We start from the raw sequence: 20,000 nt of genomic DNA, 5'->3' as shown, positions 1-20,000 counted from the left end.
CTCTCGGTCACGTGATTTCTGTGGATTTATTTTTTTCATTATTTATTTAATTTTCTTTCTTGATCACTGATAATTTTTTATTTTATACATGTTTAATAACTGTCGATTTACTGCAGTGGTGTTTTTTTATTCACTGTTGATCTGATGGTTTAAATGTTCTTCACACACACTAATGTGCAGATTTTAGACTGAAGTGATTATTAATGTAGTTGATTTGAAAGTTAAACGTGTTTATTCCATCTGTTTCCTGCTGCTGACGGCGACACTGTGAAACTGCCCTTTTTGTCTCGTGTCCTCACCAACAGCTTTTTTCATTGTGGGCTTCATCAAATTCCTCACTGATCCCCGTAAAACTACACTTACAGCGCCACTAGAGGGCGTGCGCACACTTTAAAGTAAAATCCTTAGGAAATAAGGATAATTTTGGTGTAACGCCAGTCATAAATACTGTTACTGAAATTTTCAACTTCTTTATCCTGAAGCTTGGATGTGTGATGCAGTGAGAGGGATTCTGTAAGATATGCAGTAGGAGGGATGTTGTAAGATGCTGTGATGCAGTGTGAAGGATGCTGTAAAGTCCTGAGATGCAGTGTGATGCATTGAGAGGGATGTAAGATGCTGAGATGCAGTGTGTGATGCAGTGTAAGGGAAGGGATGTAAGCTGCAGTGTGTGTGATGCAGGAAGAGAGATGCTGAGATGCAGTGTGTGATGTAGTGAGAGATGCTGAGATGCAGTGTGAGGAATATAAGATGCTGAGGTGCAGTGTGTGATGCAGTGAGAGATGCTGAGATGCAGTGTGAGGAATGTAAGATGCTGGGGTGCAGTGTGTGAGGCAGTGAGAGATGCCGAGATACAGTGTGAGGTATGAAAGATGCCGAGGTGCAGTGTGTGATGCAGTGCAAGATGCTGAGATACAGTGTGTGATTCAGTGTGAGGAATGAAAAATGCCGAGGTGCAGTGTGTGATGCAGTGTAAGGGATGTAAGATGCAGCGTTTGTGATGCAGTGAGAGATGCTAAAATGCAGTGTGAGGTATGAAAGATGTTGAGCTGCAGTGTCAGGTATATAAGATGTTGAGATGCAGTGTGTGATGCAGAGAGATGCTAAAATGCAGTGTGAGGTATGAAAGATGCTGAGCTGCAGTGTCAGGTATATAAGATGTTGAGATGCAGTGTGAGGTATATGAGATGTTGAGATGCAGTGTGTGATGCAGAGAGATGCCATGATTCAGTGTGAGGTATGAAAGCTGCTGAGATGCAGTGTCAGGTATATAAGATGTTGAGATGCAGTGTGTGATTCAGTAAAAGAGATGCAGTTTGTGGGATGCTGAGATGCAGTGTAGTAAGAGAAGCTGTGTGTGATGCAGGAAGAGAGACGCTGATATGCAGTGTGAGATGTGTGATGGATGCAAGATGCTGAGATGCAGTGTGAGGAATGTAAGTTGAGATACAGTGGGATTCAGTGAGAGATGCCATGTGAGGGTTGCCGAGATGCAGTGTGTGATACAGAGAGAGATGCCGAGATTCAGTGTGAGGGATGCAAGATGTTGAGCTGCAGTGTGAGGGATGTTGAGATGCAGTGTGAGTGATGCTGAGATGCAGTGTGAGGTATATGAGATGTTGAGATGCAGTGTATGATGCAGAGAGATGCCGAGATTCAGTGTGAGGTATGAAAGATGAAGTGTGTGACGCAGGAAGAGAGATGCTGAGATGCAGTACGTGATGCAGTGAGATATGCTGAGATGCAGTGTGAGGGATGCAAGATGCTGAGATGCAGTGTGTGGTGCAGTGAGAGAACAGTGGTGTTTATTCTGTTCATGATTAAAATTTTAAAATGCATCATCAGAACAGCTGAGAATCGAGTGAAGGACACGGACGAGAAGACCACCGAACCTTTATTTTCAAATAACAAAAAATTAAAAGATTAAAGAAAATAAAAATATCCACATCCCTCGTGTCGGAAACAGGAAGTAGAAGAGTGGAGAGAGTCAGAGGAGCGGCAGATTCAGAAACATTTACACTTTCACTTTACTGTCTATTTAAAAAAATAAAAATAAAAAGGGAGGGGGTGTTACCAGAACAGCGTTTATTCACCACTGCTCAGGAGCTGGGCTTCAGGAGGAGAAACAACAGAGGATGAACATGAAGGAACCAGAGCACCCGAGCAGGGTTAAAAAAAGAACGAGGGATTAGAGTGTGTGTGTGTGTGTGTGTGAGAAAGAGAGATGATACTGCAGCAACCATGCTGCTGGCCTGTAGTCATCCATCTGTGAACTTCAAGATACGTCTGAAAAACACACACGGTTTATAAATTACAGAACATTTTTCATAATAAGTAATGATAATGTGTGTGTGAGTGTGTGTGTGTGTGTGTGTGTGTACGTACAGCTGGCAGGTCGAGCTCCGTACCGCCTCATGATCTGATCCTGTGTGAATTTCACAAATGACTCGTACTGTTCTGTAACAGAGAGAAAACACAATCAACACACATGCGCGCGCACACACACACACGCGCGCACGCACACGCACACACAGTACCTGCCAGTTTGGTGTTAAGGATCTGCTCGTACTCCTCACGGATTTTCTCTTCATGGTCTTTGAGGAGTCTCTCACACAGGTAGCTCACCTGTCGCAGGGTGAATGTGGGCTGGTCCTTCTTCAGTGATGAAGGACCTAAAGAAGATAAAAAAGAAACAGGATCAATAGGTAAAGATGAATCCATGGTCCATCACTACTCCAGCTCAGTGTGAAGAAGTTCTGACTGCACGATGAACATGAATAGAGGGAAGATCATTCAGGATCAAATCCCACAGCACTTCATACAGATCTCCATCATCATAAACAAGTGTGTGTGTGTGTGTGTGTGTGTGTGTGTGTGTGTTTTCTGACCTGATGGAGAGCTCTGTGTGTGTGTGTGTGTGTTTGTGTGTTCTCTCTGACCTGATGGAGAGCTGTGTGTGTGTGTGTGTGTGTGTGTTCTCTCTGACCTGATGGAGAGCCCTGTGTGTGTGTGTGTGTGTGTGTGTGTGTGTGTGTGTGTGTGTGTGTGTGTGTGTGTGTGTGTGTGTGTTCTCTCTGACCTGATGGAGAGCCCTGTGTGTGTGTGTGTGTGTGTGTGTGTGTGTGTGTGTGTGTGTGTGTGTGTGTCTCTCTGACCTAATGGAGAGCTGTGTGTGTGTGTGTGTGTGCGTGTTTGTTCTCTCTGACCTGATGGAGAGCTCTGTGTGTGTGTTCTCTGACCTGATGGAGAGCTGTGTGTGTGTGTGTGTGTGTGTGTGTGTGTGTGTGTGTTCTCTGACCTGATGGAGAGCTCTGTGTGTGTTCTCTGACCTGATGGAGAGCTGTGTGTGTGTGTGTGTGTTTTCTCTGACCTGATGGAGAGCTCTGTGTGTGTGTGTGTGTGTGTGTGTGTGTGTGTGTGTGTGTGTGTGTGTGTGTGTGTCTCTCTGACCTGATGGAGAGCTCTGTGTGTGTGTGTGTGTGTGTGTGTGTGTGTGTGTGTGTGTGTGTGTGTGTGTTCTCTCTGACCTGATGGAGAGCTCTGTGTGTGTTCTCTGACCTGATGGAGAGCTCTGTGTGTGTGTGTGTGTGTGTGTGTGTGTGTGTGTTTTCTCTGACCTGATGGAGCTCTGTGTGTGTGTGTTCTCTGACCTGATGGAGAGCCCTGTGTGTGTGTGTGTGTTTGTGTGTTCTCTCTGACCTGATGGAGAGCTCTGTGTGTGTGTGTGTGTGTGTTCTCTGACCTGATGGAGAGCCCTGTGTGTGTGTGTGTGTGTGTGTGTGTGTGTGTGTGTGTGTGTGTGTGTGTGTGTGTGTGTGTGTTCTCTGACCTGATGGAGAGCCCTGTGTGTGTGTGTGTGTGTGTGTGTGTGTGTGTGTGTGTGTGTGTGTGTGTCTCTCTGACCTAATGGAGAGCTGTGTGTGTGTGTGTGTGCGTGTTTGTTCTCTGACCTGATGGAGAGCTCTGTGTGTGTGTTCTCTCTGACCTGATGGAGAGCTGTGTGTGTGTGTGTGTGTGTGTGTGTGTGTGTGTGTGTGTTCTCTCTGACCTGATGGAGAGCTCCGTGTGTGTTCTCTCTGACCTGATGGAGAGCTGTGTGTGTGTGTGTGTGTGTTTTCTCTGACCTGATGGAGAGCTCTGTGTGTGTGTGTGTGTGTGTGTGTGTGTGTGTGTGTGTGTGTGTGTGTGTGTGTGTGTTCTCTGACCTGATGGAGAGCTCTGTGTGTGTGTGTGTGTGTGTGTGTGTGTGTGTGTGTGTGTGTGTGTGTGTGTGTGTGTGTGTGTGTTCTCTCTGACCTGATGGAGAGCTCTGTGTGTGTTCTCTGACCTGATGGAGAGCTCTGTGTGTGTGTGTGTGTGTGTGTGTGTGTGTGTGTGTGTGTGTTTTCTCTGACCTGATGGAGCTCTGTGTGTGTGTGTGTGTTCTCTCTGACCTGATGGAGAGCCCTGTGTGTGTGTGTGTGTTGTGTGTGTGTGTGTGTGTGTCTCTCTGACCTGATGGAGAGCTCTGTGTGTGTGTGTTCTCTCTGACCTGATGGAGAGCTCTCTGTGTGTGTGTGTGTGTGTTCTCTGACCTGATGGAGAGCTCTGTGTGTGTGTTCTCTCTGACCTGATGGAGAGCTCTGTGTGTGTGTGTGTGTGTGTGTGTGTGTGTGTGTTTTCTCTGACCTGATGGAGAGCTCTCTGTGTGTGTGTGTGTGTGTGTGTGTGTGTGTGTGTGTGTGTGTGTGTGTGTGTGTGTTCTCTGACCTGATGGAGAGCTCTGTGTGTGTGTGTGTGTGTGTGTGTCTCTCTGACCTGATGGAGAGCTCTGTGTGTGTGTGTGTGTGTGTGTGTGTGTGTTCTCTGACCTGATGGAGAGCTGTGTGTGTGTGTGTGTGTGTGTGTGTGTTCTCTGACCTGATGGAGAGCTCTGTGTGTGTGTGTGTGTGTGTGTGTGTGTGTGTGTGTGTGTGTGTGTGTTCTCTGACCTGATGGAGAGCTCTGTGTGTGTGTGTGTGTGTGTGTGTGTGTGTGTGTTCTCTGACCTGATGGAGAGCTCTGTGTGTGTGTGTGTGTGTGTGTGTGTGTGTGTGTGTGTGTGTGTGTGTTCTCTGACCTGATGGAGAGCTCTGTGTGTGTTCTCTCTGACCTGATGGAGAGCTCTGTGTGTGTGTGTGTGTGTGTGTGTGTGTGTGTGTTTTCTCTGACCTGATGGAGAGCTCTGTGTGTGTGTGTGTGTCTCTGACCTGATGGAGAGCCCTGTGTGTGTGTGTGTGTGTGTGTGTGTGTGTGTGTTCTCTCTGACCTGATGGAGAGCTCTGTGTGTGTGTGTTCTCTGACCTGATGGAGAGCTCTCTGTGTGTGTGTGTGTGTGTGTCTCTCTGACCTGATGGAGAGCTCTGTGTGTGTGTTCTCTGACCTGATGGAGAGCTCTGTGTGTGTGTGTGTGTGTGTGTGTGTGTGTGTGTGTTTCTCTGACCTGATGGAGAGCTCTGTGTGTGTGTGTGTGTGTGTGTGTGTGTGTGTGTGTGTGTGTGTGTGTGTGTGTTCTCTGACCTGATGGAGAGCTCTGTGTGTGTGTGTGTGTGTGTGTGTTCTCTGACCTGATGGAGAGCTCTGTGTGTGTGTGTGTGTGTGTGTGTGTGTGTTCTCTCTGACCTGATGGAGAGCTGTGTGTGTGTGTGTGTGTGTGTGTGTTCTCTGACCTGATGGAGAGCTCTGTGTGTGTGTGTGTGTGTGTGTGTGTGTGTGTGTGTTCTCTGACCTGATGGAGAGCTCTGTGTGTGTGTGTGTGTGTGTGTGTGTGTGTTCTCTGACCTGATGGAGAGCTCTGTGTGTGTGTGTGTGTGTGTGTGTGTGTGTGTGTGTGTGTGTGTGTGTGTGTGTGTGTGTGTTCTCTCTGACCTGATGGAGAGCTCTGTGTGTGTGTGTGTTCTCTGACCTGATGGAGAGCTCTGTGTGTGTGTGTGTTCTCTGACCTGATGGAGAGCTCTGTGTGTGTGTGTTCTCTCTGACCTGATGGAGAGCTCTGTGTGTGTGTGTGTTCTCTCTGACCTGATGGAGAGCTCTGTGTGTGTGTGTGTGTGTGTGTGTGTGTCTCTCTGACCTGATGGAGAGCTCTGTGTGTGTGTGTGTGTGTCTCTGACCTGATGGAGAGTTCTGTGTGTGTGTTCTCTGACCTGATGGAGAGCTCTGTGTGTGTGTGTGTGTGTGTGTGTGTGTGTTCTCTGACCTGATGGAGAGCTCTGTGTGTGTGTGTGTGTTCCTCTGACCTGATGGAGAGCTCTGTGTGTGTGTGTGTTTTCTCTGACCTGATGGAGAGCTCTGTGTGTGTGTGTGTGTGTGTGTGTGTGTGTGTGTGTGTTCTCTGACCTGATGGAGAGCTCTGTGTGTGTGTGTGTGTGTGTGTGTGTGTGTGTGTGTTCTCTCTGACCTGATGGAGAGCTCTGTGTGTGTGTGTGTGTGTTCTCTCTGACCTGATGGAGAGCTCTGTGTGTGTGTTCTCTGACCTGATGGAGAGCTCTGTGTGTGTGTGTGTGTGTGTGTTCTCTCTGACCTGATGGAGAGCTCTGTGTGTGTGTGTGTGTGTGTTGTGTGTGTGTTCTCTCTGACCTGATGGAGAGCTCTGTGTGTGTGTGTGTGTGTTCTCTCTGACCTGATGGAGAGCTCTGTGTGTGTGTGTGTGTGTTTGTGTGTGTGTGTTCTCTCTGACCTGATGGAGAGCTCTGTGTGTGTGTGTGTGTGTTTGTGTGTGTGTGTGTGTTCTCTCTGACCTGATGGAGAGCTGGGGTTGGAGCTCTCAGCAGACACGCCTGTCTCGGTCTGGTTGAAGGCTCCCTCCAGCTGCCGTCGCCGTTGGTAACGACTGTATTCCTGTCGAATGTTCTGGAAGATCTGCTCTGTAAACACACACACACACACACACACACACACACACACAGTTCACTCACTCTGATCAGGAGGTGGTGACTCCTCTGATGGTAGTGCAGGTTTAAATCAGTACACTGTGATACGGTTTAGTGTGTAACAGTTCAATAATATTAAATTAAGATAAAAGTATTAGTTGTTGAAAGTAAATGACGTAATAAATATATATAGTTATTTATTTCCCTTTATTCTGGGGTATATGTTTGGTCACGTGACCGCAGTTTATCATCAGTTTGATGAAACCCTCGCGACTTGGTTAGCTGTTAGCATTGTTAGCATGAAAGTGGCGTGTTGATCTGTAGTGAAACACTGCCTGGTTTTACAGTTTAAATGTAAATAGGAGATAAATGCGTTGTTTATATTGTATGAGGTTTATAAAAAACGGATTAGTTTGTATTTCTGTATGTTTGAGAACAGATCTAACAACAACAACAGTTAGCCTATAGCTGCTAGCTTCATTAGCGAGAGGCTACACCGCGTTGATGCTGTAATTCAGAATATTTAAACTACAATTTCAACAAATATGGAGAAATCATTTATATTTAAAGCCAATGTTGAAGCCAATTATCTTTTTATTAAAGTCATTGGCTTTATTGTTTGTGTTTATATGGAGATTAAAGGCAGAACATTGGCGTATTATGTGTCAATTCAAAACCAAAAACTAGCTACAAAACGCTCGCTAAAGGTTCAATCCCAAACCGCGACCCACTTCCTGCACTAGTGCCCTACGTAGGGCTCATACAAGGGCTTCTGTAGTGCACAAAGGGTCAGAGAGGAGAGTATTCGGACTTCGGCCCGAGGACAGGTCGCCATGGAGGTCTAATGGAACCCGGACACGAAGACTCGGCTCTCACCTGGCGTTAGCCTGTTCTCTCCACTCACGGCCTGTGGAGACACCGGGTTCGCGGGGCTTTCCGTCTGCGGTCTCAGGCTGCACCTCTGAGGGGAAGGTGTAGCAGCGGCTCCGGCTAACGGGCTGCACCTCCGGCGCTTCGGGGACTGGGGGCCCAAAAGGGCCTCAAACTCCATGGAGCGTTTTAACGTCGCACCGCACGCCATGTTCTCACAGAGGCGGAAAAACTTACAGCTGATGCGCTTTCAAAGCTTAAAAGTTCGATCAAATCAGCGCTTTTTCCGCTCTCTTTCAGCCCGTCGCGCTCTCCTCAGGCTTTCTTTATCAGCTCGGCGGTTACAGCTCCCCCCCCACACTCTCTCCGATTTGGATTCGCCAATCCCCAGTGTCGTACCGAAGTGCTTTTGCGTCACAATGGCGGACTGTACCATGTAACCCGTGTGGGGGTGTACTGCTTCCTCTTTACATACTTCCTCCAGTACAGCACATTTCCTGTGTGTGTGTGTGTGTGTGTGTGTGTGTGTGTGTGTGTGTATACATATACCCTGTCGTACCCTGTATGTGACAAATACATGTTTATTTGATTTGATAAAGCTTAAAGATTTCTTTTAAAACACTTATTACCGTTTTAATTATAAGACATTATATTCAGTTCCTTCTTTTGGTCTGCATCTGTCTGTCTGTCTGTCTGTCTGTCTGTCTGTCTGTCTGTCTGTCCGTCCGTCTATCTATCTATCTATCTATCTATCTATCTATCTATCTATCTATCTATCTATCTATCTATCTATCTATCTATCTGGTGTGTTTAGTTTTCTCTTTTTGGTGTGTAGAATTGGTGTGTAATTGTATTGTAAATGTTGTGTGTCTCTGATTTGAATAACACATAATAAGATGCGTATTTTGAACTCAGTTTATTGAAGAGTGTATGAGTTAATTAAAGAATAATAAAAGATGGATACATTATTTTTAGTGTTTCTGTTATTATTTAAAATCTACACTTATTTTCTGTGTATTTTTCACCATCCATAACTCACGTTTCTCATTGCACTGCTGGACGTTCCACACAGCTGAGTGTGTTGTTATTAACACTAACGCCTGGAACCAAATTCCTTGTGTGTGTCAATAAACCTGATTCTGATTTATTCTGTATTCTGTATATTCTCTGTACATGTACATTGCACAGTGACAAAGTTGAGTCTAAACTAATCTAATCTTATAATGTTCTCTGTGTGTGTGTTCCAGCTCACTGGGTTCCTCACCAGGTTTCTTCTTGGGTTCTTGGCTACAGGGTTCTAGTTTGGAAGGCTTTCTGATTGTAAAGTTCTAACTAGAGGAAAAACATGATTCTTGGTGCTTCTAGATTTCATACATAAATGTGTATGGCCAAATGTTTGCAAAAGTTTGTATACCCTTATTACTAAATAAACTAATGAGGACAAATAAATGAAATGTACTGCAGCATGTGAGAGAGCTGAGTTTTGCAGGTCACTATTATTCTTTACACATATCAAAAGTACTTAAGCAGCGTGTAAAAATCACAATAAAATTCCACATTTTATCAGTTCACTTTTATACCGAACAGAAAATTAGCTTGTTTTTGTCTTGTTTCAGGATGCACTCACATTTCATTATAATATTTTATACTTAAAATCTGTGCAGTGTACAGTATTATACAATATATTCTAAACTAATTCCATTCTACACCTCTTCATCTCATCTGTACCATCACAGTGCTTCAGATCTTCCACCACGTCCACCATCAGGTGTGTAGAAGCCCACATGGTCCATCACTGAGGGTTAGTGTTAGGACAGATTAACAGATGTGTGCTCACCTCTGTCTGGCTGAGAGATGAGAGAGAAAGAGAGACGTTTGATCTGGAAGTGTGAAGTGAGAATAGATGAGGATGGATCTCTTGACGGATCTGTTTTTTTTGTCTGCACTGTTTGCACACGATGCACTTTATGTGGTGAGGGCACTTACTTTAGTCCTTAACTCCACACACCATTCACCTTAACTATTACAATTCTGTAGCTGCTTTGAGACAATGTCTGTTGTGAAAAGCGCAATAGAAATAAACTTGACTTGAATTATGCTGTGTGATGTTGCTTAATGTAGCACCAGGGTTCTGGAGGAACGTTGCCTCATTTCACTGTGTACTGCATTAGATTAGATCCTGTTTGTTATAAAAAACTAATTACCCACAGAATCTATAACCACAAACACATAACTTTATAACAGGCAACTTCTGAGTTAACATTTATCTGTTTTTTTTCTTTTTTCAACAGGTAGCAACAGAAAAATTTTTCTTTTATCAGGTAGCAGCATAACCAGTCTCGGTTCAGTACCAATCATCAAAAAAACAGTTCCCAGCTTAGATTTACTGTGCAGGAGACTCGTGTGTGAAGTCCATGTTTCTACTGGATTTCCTTTCGACAATCTCAGTCAAAAACAGACAGAAAACACTTTCAGTGCAGTTTGTCAATTCCTACAACTTTAGTTTTTTTACATCTCTGCACCAAACCAGTTGCTAAGACACACAAGTACATTTACAGTTTCAGATGTTAAAGCAGCTCTTTTCTTCTGTACAATATGACCAGCAAGAGAAAAGGAACTTCCAAGATACAGATGTTGCGGGTGTGGCCAGGTACTTCTGTGCGATGTCCAGCCTGCTGTGAGAGCCTGCATGTGTGGACCAGCACTCTAATGGACACGACTCTGAACTGATGGTGGGCTCCGTTCTGTATCCACGCACACGTTTCTCAACTGAGTCTTCCTCCTGTTCAGAATCAGACTCTGATGAAACAGCCAATAGGGAAAACCTTTTCTTCAGTGGCTTTGATGGTTTTTCTTCCACTTGTTTCTCTGAGAAAAACCCGACGTCTGAAAGAAGTTTAAGTTCTTTACCTTTCTCCATGTTTGTTTACTCGCCAGTTCTTTTCTTTTCCGGTTCCTGTGAGCGCCGTCGCAGTCTTACGGTCGTCCCAAATGCTCTTCTTGTTTGAGACGTGTGATAACCATCCCAAGTACGGATGAAGATGCCTCCATCCCATCACTCATGGTTTGTCTGTATGTGTATTCAGAGCCAATGAGCAACAGACTTTTAAAATGATAAAAAAAAATAACAACTGCATTAATGTGCAATAAAACAATGTATGTGTTAATGAATAAATGAGTTAAGCGATAATTACGCGTTAACTTGCAAAGCCTTAGTTAAAATATAAAAATATTCTACGAATTAAATGATCAACCCTCAGATCCAAACAATTAATAAGTTATTGAAATGAAACATGACCATGTGTTTTACACATTTTAACTATATAACAAAAAACTGATGTTTTACTAAAGCAGTTTTACTGTATAAATGTAATAACTACTATTCAGTTCCAGGATTTTAACACAAGACTCTTCATCTCTACTGAACTGAATTCAGCACTTTGGTCTTGAGTGTAGAGTTTATTCACCACATCACCTGTAATATTCAGTAGTGATATTCAGTAGTGATATTCAGTAGTAATTTTTAGTAGTGATATTCAGTAGTGATATTTAGTAGTGATATTCAGTAGTGATATTCAGTAGTAATTTTCAGTAGTGATATTCAGTAGTGATATTTAGTAGTAATTTTCAGTAGTGATATTTAGTAGTGATATTCAGTAGTGATATTCAGTAGTGTTATTCAGTAGTAATTTTCAGTAGTGATATTTAGTAGTGATATTCAGTAGTGATATTCAGTAGTGATATTCAGTAGATATTCAGTAGTTATATTCAGTAGTGATATTCAGTAGTGATATTCAGTAGTGATATTCAGTAGTGATATTCAGTAGTGATATTTAGTGATATTCAGTAGTGATATTCAGTAGTGATATTTAGTGATATTCAGTAGTGATATTTAGTAGTGATATTCAGTAGATATTCAGTAGTTATATTCAGTAGTGATATTCAGTAGTGATATTTAGTAGTGATATTCTGTAGTGATATTCAGTAGTGATATTCAGTAGTGATATTTAGTAGTGATATTCAGTAGTGATATTCAGTAGTGATATTTAGTAGTGATATTCAGTAGTGATATTCAGTAGTGATATTCTGTAGTGATATTCAGTAGTGATATTTAGTAGTGATATTCAGTAGTGATATTTAGTAGTGATATTCAGTAGATATTCAGTAGTTATATTCAGTAGTGATATTCAGTAGTGATATTTAGTAGTGATATTCAGTAGATATTCAGTAGTTATATTCAGTAGTGATATTTAGTAGTGATATTCAGTAGTGATATTCAGTAGATTTTCAGTAGTGATATTTAGTAGTGATATTCAGTAGTGATATTTAGTAGTGATATTCAGTAGATATTCAGTAGTTATATTCAGTAGTGATATTTAGTAGTGATATTCAGTAGTGATATTCAGTAGATATTCACTAGTTATATTCAGTAGTGATATTCAGTTGTGATATTCAGTAGTGTTATTCAGTAGTGATATTCAGTAGTGATATTTAGTAGTGATATTCAGTAGTGATATTTAGTAGTGATATTCAGTAGTGTTATTCAGTAGTTATATTCAGTAGTGATATTCAGTAGTGTTATTCAGTAGTGATATTCAGTAGTTATATTTAGTAGTGATATTTAGTAGTGATATTCAGTAGTGATATTCAGTAGATATTCAGTAGTTATATTCAGTAGTGATATTCAGTAGTGATATTCAGTTGTGATATTCAGTAGTGTTATTCAGTAGTGATATTCAGTAGTGATATTCAGTAGTGATATTTAGTAGTGATATTCAGTAGTGATATTTAGTAGTGATATTCAGTAGTGTTATTCAGTAGTTATATTCAGTAGTGATATTCAGTAGTGTTATTCAGTAGTGATATTCAGTAGTGTTATTCAGTAGTGATTTATAGCAGTGATTTTCAGTAGTGATTTTCAGTAGTGTTATTCAGTAGTGATATTCATGTGTGATATTCAGTACTGTTATTCCACCCATCGTGATGAAGTGCCTCTAGAAGCCCCTCATGAGGCACATCAAGACCCAGCTTCCACCCTCACCGGCCCCAATGCAGTTTGCGTATTGCCCAAACTGCTCCACGGACAAACACACTCACAACTGTGTGACTGATCTGCACAACCCAGATTTAAACACACAATCGTACTCACTACACACATCCATGTCTTCAGCACCACTTACATCACTTCATTATGAACTGTTTACATGCCATTTTTGCACATCTCTCCTGGACTGCTGCTTTTTGCTCTTTTGCACATTTTGTTTACATTTTTGTACTTTTCTCTTTTACACACCGCAGTGTAAAATATACAACAGGTTTACTTGCGGCGCTATTTTGTGTTTTGTGTATTTGTTTTGTGTTGTCTTTGTAAAAGTAAAAGTATAAATACTTTGCAGTAAAATTTACAATTAAATAAAAACTTCTTATTTCGGCTTCTCTCATTAGGAGTCTCCACAGAAGATCATCTGTCTCCATACACCGCTGTCCTCTACATCTGCCTCTTTCACACTAAACAATAAAATAAAAACTACAGAAGGAAAAAGTTTCCTTACTTTAAACTGCGTCACTGTCTAGAAGCTCGTGACGTAACGAAGGCAGCAACAAGCGGGTCGCGGCCTCCTATTGGCTGCTCTGTGAGAGAGCTCGATGCTGATTGGTCGCTGTTTCTGTGCGCTACTCCAAGACTGAAGAGCCATTTTGTTGAGAGAGAGAGAGAGAGAGAGAGAGAGAAAGAAAAGAAAAGAGGAAAGCAGTGCACACCTTCGTCCTCAGTCTTTAGTCCTCAGTCCGGATCCAGAAGCGCTACACTCTTGAGAGAAGGAACTTCCTCACCGCGCAGCTGAAGAGGGTTTAATTGGTGTCCCCCCGATACTAAAGGAAGTCGGTAATTCGTGCTTTTGTCTTGCACTTTGTTAGCAAAGAAAAACTAGCTCGCGTTATCTTTCCGCACCCGTATTACATCAGTTTCGTTTTTAACTCCTGGGTTGAGATTGGACGGTGGTCTGTCGCTCTGTGTTTTGATTGGCTGGAAGGTTGGGAATACGCCGTCCTGGCCAATCATCGCGCAGGAGGCGGGGTTTCCTGAATGTGAGTGGAAAATAAAAACACTAACCTTCTGTATAGTCGCCATATTGTGAGCGCAAGCTCTTTGTTTTGGTTCCGCTCCAACTTTGTCTTCTGCAAATTTCCCTTTATATCAATTTATTTCTGTATAAAGTTTAAAACACACAAATTCCCTGTAAGAATTTAATGATAGTTATTAAGGTCAAGTTTAATGAGTGGAAGAATGTAATTAACCAGAGTGTAGGTTCTGTTTCTCAGAGATCACACCGTGTTCCATTATAAACATCTGGAACAGGAACATGACAATCCAGCTGTGCAGAACTGATAACTAACCCCTGTGTGTGTGTGTGTGTGTGTGTGTGTGTGTGTGTGTGTGTGTGTGTGTAGGTCTCAGGGCTTCCCTGAGCTGTGTTTGTGTGGGAGTGTGGATGTGCAGCTCGGCTTCACCACAAAACATCGCTTTCTGGCGCATGAACACCGCGAACATCACACACACCAGGCTGAACATCTGCACAGTGAGGGGTAGACGGACTACTCCGAGGACCTGGAGACACATCGGCGAGGAGACCTGGAGAAGGAGAAAGTGGTGTAAAGGCAATTATACAACAACAAAAAGGTATAGTGTACCACACACACACACACTCACTCACTCTCTCTCACACACACACTCACTCACTCACACACACACACACACACACTCACTCTCTCACACACACACACACACACACACACACACACACACACACACTCTCTCACTCACTCACACACACACACACTCACTCTCTCTCACACACACACACACACACCTCTCTCTCTCTCTCTCTCTCTCTCACACACACACACACACACACACACACACACTCTCACTCACACACACACTCTCTCACTCTCTCTCTCACACACTCTCTCTCTCTCACACACACACACACACACACACACACACACTCTCACTCACTCTCACTCACTCTCACTCACTCTCACTCACACACTCACACACTCTCTCTCTCTCTCTCTCTCTCTCTCACACACACACACCTCAGACTCCAATCCCCACTTTACCTTTGTGATGTAACCAGGTGACATCCAGCGGAATCAGAATGGGAGGTGGTGAGAGATACAACATTCCTGCTCCCCACCCCGATCGCTTCACCCCCAAAAAGCACCACGCCATGGGCAAGGCCAAGCCCAGGAGCCGGAACCAGCACCCTGCCCCGTTCTCCGTGCCTCCTGGAGCTCAGACGCCTCCTGAGAAACTGGTTGAGAAGAAGACCGCCGGCTTGGTCCGCTTCTCCTACAGTGATCAGTGCTGGGGCGGAGCCGTGACTCACCTCAACAACATCCTGGCCACGCAGTGCAGCCACGCCTACGCCGGTGCCAAGTTCAGCGAGCCGCCTTCGCCCAGCGTTCTCCCCAAACCCCCCAGTCACTGGGTTTCCCTTCCCATGATTCCCTGCGATCGGCGTGAGATGATGGCCTTTCAGTTAAAGAGCCTCCTCAAAGTTCAGGCATGAAACACGCACACAAACCATCACGCTAAGACTTCATGCCAGGCTCCGCCCCTCCTGTAACGCTGTAGCGGCGTGATGCAGATTTTACGCAGGAATCGGTTCTGCAAACGGTTCCTCTGTACATAGTTTTTTAAAGTTTTAGTGCAGACGTCATGTCTCTGCAGCCTTACAGGAGGGACTACCACCTGCACCTCCACCACCACCACCTGCACCTCCACCACCACCACCTGCACCTCCACCACCTGCACCTCCACCACCACCACCACCACCTGCACCTCCACCACCACCACCACCACCTGCACCTCCACCACCTCTACCACCACCACCACCTGCACCTCCACCACCTCTACCTCCACCTGCACCTCCACCTCCTCCACCTGCACCTCCACCACCTCTACCTCCACCTGCACCTCCACCACCACCACCACCTGCACCTGCACCACCACCACCTGCACCTCCTCCACTACCTCCACCTGCACCTCCACCACCACCACCACCTCTACCTCCACCACCTCTACCACCACCACCACCTGCACCTCCACCACCTCTACCTCCACCTGCACCACCACCTGCACCTCCTCCACTACCTCCACCTGCACCTCCACCACCTCTACCACCACCACCACTTCTACCTCCACCACCTCTACCACCACCACCACCTGCACCTCCACCACCACCACCTGCACCTCCTCCACTACCTTCACCTGAACCTCCACCACCTGCACCTCCCCCACCACCCCCACCTGAACCTACACCACCACCACCTCCTCTACCTCCTCCTGCACCTCCACACACACACACACACACACACACACACACACCGTGTGCTTTCTGCTCCTGTGGTTTATAGTTGGCGCTGTGCGTGTGAACTCTGGGGGCTGAAATTCTACCAGGTGTGTAAATAATCACTGTCCCCTTCTGGTGCTTTTTCCCACCAATCAGACTTGTTTACGTTCACGCACATGACCATTGCCACGCATGTGCTGATCATCTGAAACACGTCAGGCTGTGCTGCTACCTGTACGATGTACAGACTCGTGTAATGGAGCTCTTTTAAGGGCTCTGCGTACAGCCTTCATCTTCATCATCATCATCATCACTGGGCCTCAGCATGCGCTCACACACACACACACACACACCTGGGTTTACACCAGTGAGGAGATTTTGAACGGCGGTGGTGAGTGATCTGGAGGACGGCGTGTGGAGACGAGACACGGGGTGTTGATCATCTCGCTGTCGGTCCTCGTTGGCTGCGGGGACGTGACGTCAGCGTCCTGCTGTAGCTTTTATACTGTTTACGTTTTTAAACGGGCCAAAGTGTTAGACGTGTTACACTCATTTTAACTCGCACCTTGTGTCCGTATCGAGTGTGTAATGAGAAACTGTTTTTATTCCGCACGTGTGTCTGTGGGCGTGTGTGTCTGTGTGTGTGCAGGTGTGTGTGTGTGTGTGTGTGTGTGTGCGTGCGCGTGCAGGTGTGTATGTGTGTCTGTGCAGGTGTGTGTGTGTGTCTGCGTGCGTGCGTGTGTGTGTGTGTCTGCGTGCGTGCGTGTGTGTGTGTCTGCGTGCGTGCGTGTGTGTCTGCGTGCGTGTGTGTGTGTGTCTGCGTGCGTGCGTGTGTGTGTGTGCGTGCGTGCGTGCGTGTGTGTGTGTCTGCGTGCGTGTGTGTGTGTGTGTGTGTGTGTGTGTGTGTGTTAACGGCCAGCTGGAGGACGACTGTTTGGAGGCGTGTAAATAATGAAATGTATTAAAGTGTAGAATATTGTATATTAAACGCAGGACTGTTTCAAACCTGCTGAGAAAATATTTTTAGTAAAACACTGAACTCTGGTCACGCAGTAAAACGTGCCTCCAGTCAGATGCTGAACTTATTTTTGTTTAAAAAAAAAAGAAAGAAAATATTTGCCTGTAGCGTGTGGAAATCAGTCAGCGATGTCTCCAGTGTCTGCTGTGATCCTGCACATGCATCAGAGGAACACACACACACTGCATGTGCAAAGTAAAAAAATATATAAATCTACTTAAAACATCAGACTTTTACACACACACACACACACACTCTGATTGTCAGAACAAAGTTTTTACAACAGAAAAAAGTTAGAGATTTTATTTGATGTGTGTGCGTGCGCGCAGGTCGGGTTTTTTCCTCCACACACACCTGAATACACCACCCAATTATTAACCTCCAGCTTTCCCTGAGTGTGTGTGTGAGTGTGTGCGTGTGTGTGTCAGTCTCTTCCCTGTTAATTGGCTTTGTATTCGTCCCAAACATGAAAAAAGTCTTGTTTAGATTAAAGTCTGAAGGCCGTATTATTATTATTATTATTATTATAATTATTATAGTTATTATAATTATTATTATTATTATAATTATTATAGTTATTATAGCTATTATTAATATAATACTTATTGTTAATATTATTATTAATATAGTTATTATTAGTATAATAATTATTATTATTGTTATTATTATTATTGTTATTATTATTATTATTATTATTATTGTTATTATTATTATTGTTATTATTATAATTATTATTGTTATTATAATCATTATTATTGAAATGTAGTAAATGTTTACAGTCTAATTTGGTTTACAAAAATAATAAATAAATAAACTCCTCCCCTTCCCCCCAAACTGTGTGTGTTTCTTCATGTTGAAGTGCATGTGAGTGTGTGATGTGATGTGATGTTTAGTGTGAACCTGCAGTCCTGGTGAGGGGGTCAGGATTCTGGGCTTTGGGGTCGAAATTGGGTCAGAACCTCTCAGACTTAAATTCTTCATCTCAGTAGATGGAGAATAAACCACATTCACACTTTCCTTCACACTGCACAGTTTAGTACCTTCTCACCTCCTGCACACGTACTTTACTCAGTAATGAACACACCTGAGGGAGATGTTCTGTGGCTCCAACCTTCTGCTGTACTCACTGAGATGTTTGTTCTGTAGTTACAGTCAGCAGGAGAAAGAAGTCAGATATCAGCAGGAAGACCTGAGATTTCAAAACTTTATTTTAGTAAATAGTTAAAAAATGTACAGTTTTTCTATTATTAAAGCTTTATCATGTTTTTATGATGTTTATTTTATTAGTCTGATGTTGAGGATCATCATGACTTGAATCCTGTCATCTAAATGTCTAAGATTAGATTTATTTAGTAGTTTAATGTCAGACTGAATGTTTGGGTTTAATTGGAATGGAGTTGATGTTTGTGGACACACAGGTGAGTGTATTGGAGGAGGTGATTATCTTCACCTGTTTCATACTGAACCTTCATGGAATTTTAAAAGTAATAAACTGCATGTTTCAGAATATTTATTTCAATAAAACATTATTACAGAGAGAGAGAGATTATAACTGGTTTAAAACACGGTGATTATAAACCCATAATTCAGCATTGGGTGATTTTGATGTTTAAAATATAAAATGTTTAAAAGATTCCAAAAATAAAGATTAAAAGTATAAATGCAGGTAATGTGTAACATCTCAGAGTGAAACTGATTAATACAGAAAACATTACTGTAGATATCAAATCAAAACTGTTGAGACTGATGTTTATCTTGTACAATTGTTGTGTTAAAGACACTGTGTGTGTGTGTGTGTGTGTGTGTTAAAGACACTGTGTGTGTGTGTGTGTGTTAAAGACACTGTGTGTGTGTGTGTGTGTGTGTGTGTGTGTGTGTGTGTGTTAGACACTGTGTGTGTGTGTGTGTGTGTGTGTGTGTGTGTGTTAAAGACACTGTGTGTGTGTGTGTGTGTGTGTGTGTGTGTGTGTGTGTGTGTGTGTGTGTTAAAGACTGTGTGTGTGTGTGTGTGTGTGTGTGTGTGTGTGTGTGTGTTAAAGACACTGTGTGTGTGTGTGTGTGTGTGTGTGTGTGTGTGTGTGTTAAAGACACTGTGTGTGTGTTACAGACAGTGTGTGTGTGTGTGTGTGTGTGTTAAAGAATGAAGAGTGTGTGTGTTAAAGACACTGTGTGTGTGTGTGTGTGTGTGTGTGTGTGTGCGTGCGTGCGTGCGTGCGTGCGTGCGTGTGTGTGTGTTAAAGGTTTACTGTAGAGCGCTGCAGTGAAGTGAGTGTGTAGAGGTTCAGGGAGAACACAGGAGACACACAGCGTTGTGGTGAGACAGACAGTTTAAATCTCTCCATCTGAAGTCTCTCTGAGGATCGACGGCGCCGCAGTGCTGAGAGAGCGGATGCTCAGGTGCTTTTCCTTCATCCCATTTAGAGTACGGAAACGCAGCTTTCCCACTGGTCCAAAACCAGAACCCGAAGAGTCGGCTCTGTACAAGCCCCACCCACAGAGACCCTGCGGGGACACGCCTCCTCCTGAGCTCAGACTCCAACTCCTTCTGTTCAGCTTCAGAATCAATGTTGAGAATTCCAGCCCTGTTCCCGTGCTGACAGTAATCCAGAGCTTTCTCCCAGCTCATAGCCACATCACTCACATGGATGGTGGAAGCTGATGGACACACAAAACCCCAGAAGGAGGAGGAGGATTTAGAGTGATATCAGAGACAGAGACTCACACCAGCTGTGTTCTAGTGTAAATACACAAGACTGCTGAGAGAAATGTACTGTTTGGAAAAACATCACTTACTGTAGCACAGAGTGTATTGAAAATTATTACTGCATGGCACTGAATGCCATTGTCCTCCAAACCCCAGTGATACAC

The 20,000-nt window shown here is 43.9% G+C and overlaps 3 protein-coding genes and 1 long non-coding RNA gene across 5 annotated transcripts in view; 1 reads left to right on the top strand and 3 right to left on the bottom strand.

Annotated features, from left to right (window-relative positions):
- Positions 1–1,862: 1,862 nt before the first annotated feature.
- akirin1 (akirin 1) lies at positions 1,863–8,232 on the bottom strand. The gene is made up of 5 exons (XM_046876687.1): positions 7,764–8,232; positions 6,756–6,881; positions 2,538–2,672; positions 2,386–2,457; positions 1,863–2,286 (listed from the first exon to the last, which is right to left on the bottom strand). The coding sequence occupies exons 1-5, from the start codon at positions 7,966–7,968 to the stop codon at positions 2,276–2,278; spliced, it is 549 nt and encodes a 182-aa protein (XP_046732643.1). The 5' UTR covers positions 7,969–8,232; the 3' UTR covers positions 1,863–2,275.
- Positions 8,233–9,971: 1,739 nt separating this feature from the next.
- LOC124403100 lies at positions 9,972–13,453 on the bottom strand. Its single transcript, XR_006928836.1, has 2 exons — positions 13,310–13,453; positions 9,972–10,827 (listed from the first exon to the last, which is right to left on the bottom strand). It is a non-coding gene; the product is annotated as an uncharacterized LOC124403100 (long non-coding RNA).
- Positions 13,454–13,459: 6 nt separating this feature from the next.
- Positions 13,460–15,636, top strand: pnrc2 (proline-rich nuclear receptor coactivator 2). 2 transcript variants are annotated; one of them, XM_046876689.1, is made up of 3 exons: positions 13,460–13,641; positions 14,208–14,436; positions 14,897–15,636. In XM_046876689.1, exon 3 carries the CDS (start codon positions 14,918–14,920, stop codon positions 15,329–15,331), a length of 414 nt encoding a protein of 137 aa, XP_046732645.1. In that variant the 5' UTR covers positions 13,460–13,641; positions 14,208–14,436; positions 14,897–14,917; the 3' UTR covers positions 15,332–15,636. The 2 variants fall into 2 exon arrangements, with proteins under 2 accessions (XP_046732645.1, XP_046732644.1); XM_046876688.1 differs by having other exon boundaries at positions 13,460–13,844.
- A 3,671-nt stretch (positions 15,637–19,307) lies between these two features.
- Positions 19,308–20,000, bottom strand: part of LOC124403267 (secretory phospholipase A2 receptor-like) — a 4,580-nt gene continuing 3,887 nt past the window's right edge. The window contains 2 exon segments of the mRNA XM_046876931.1: positions 19,308–19,787; positions 19,926–20,000. The exon segment at positions 19,926–20,000 is cut by the window's right edge and continues 123 nt beyond it. Coding sequence (XP_046732887.1) covers positions 19,414–19,787; positions 19,926–20,000 — 449 coding nt within the window. The 3' untranslated portion in view covers positions 19,308–19,413.

Source organism: Silurus meridionalis, chromosome 20 (assembly GCF_014805685.1).
Source record: "Silurus meridionalis isolate SWU-2019-XX chromosome 20, ASM1480568v1, whole genome shotgun sequence".
In the NCBI taxonomy this organism is placed as follows: Eukaryota; Metazoa; Chordata; class Actinopteri; order Siluriformes; family Siluridae; genus Silurus; species Silurus meridionalis.
Note: the sequence above shows the minus strand (reverse complement) of the source record. Positions and strands in the feature narration are given on the sequence as shown.

Coding starts and splice junctions, on each gene's coding strand:
- akirin1 (XM_046876687.1), bottom strand. CDS start 7,968: ATGGCGTGCGGTGCGACGTTAAAACGCTCCATGGAGTTTGAGGCCCTT. Junction 2,673..6,755: donor CAACCCCAGCTCTCCATCAG/GTCAGAGAGAAC, acceptor TATCTTCTTTAG/GTCCTTCATCACTGAAGAAG. Junction 2,458..2,537: donor CCTTAACACCAAACTGGCAG/GTACTGTGTGTG, acceptor TCTCTGTTACAG/AACAGTACGAGTCATTTGTG.
- pnrc2 (XM_046876689.1), top strand. CDS start 14,918: ATGGGAGGTGGTGAGAGATACAACATTCCTGCTCCCCACCCCGATCGC.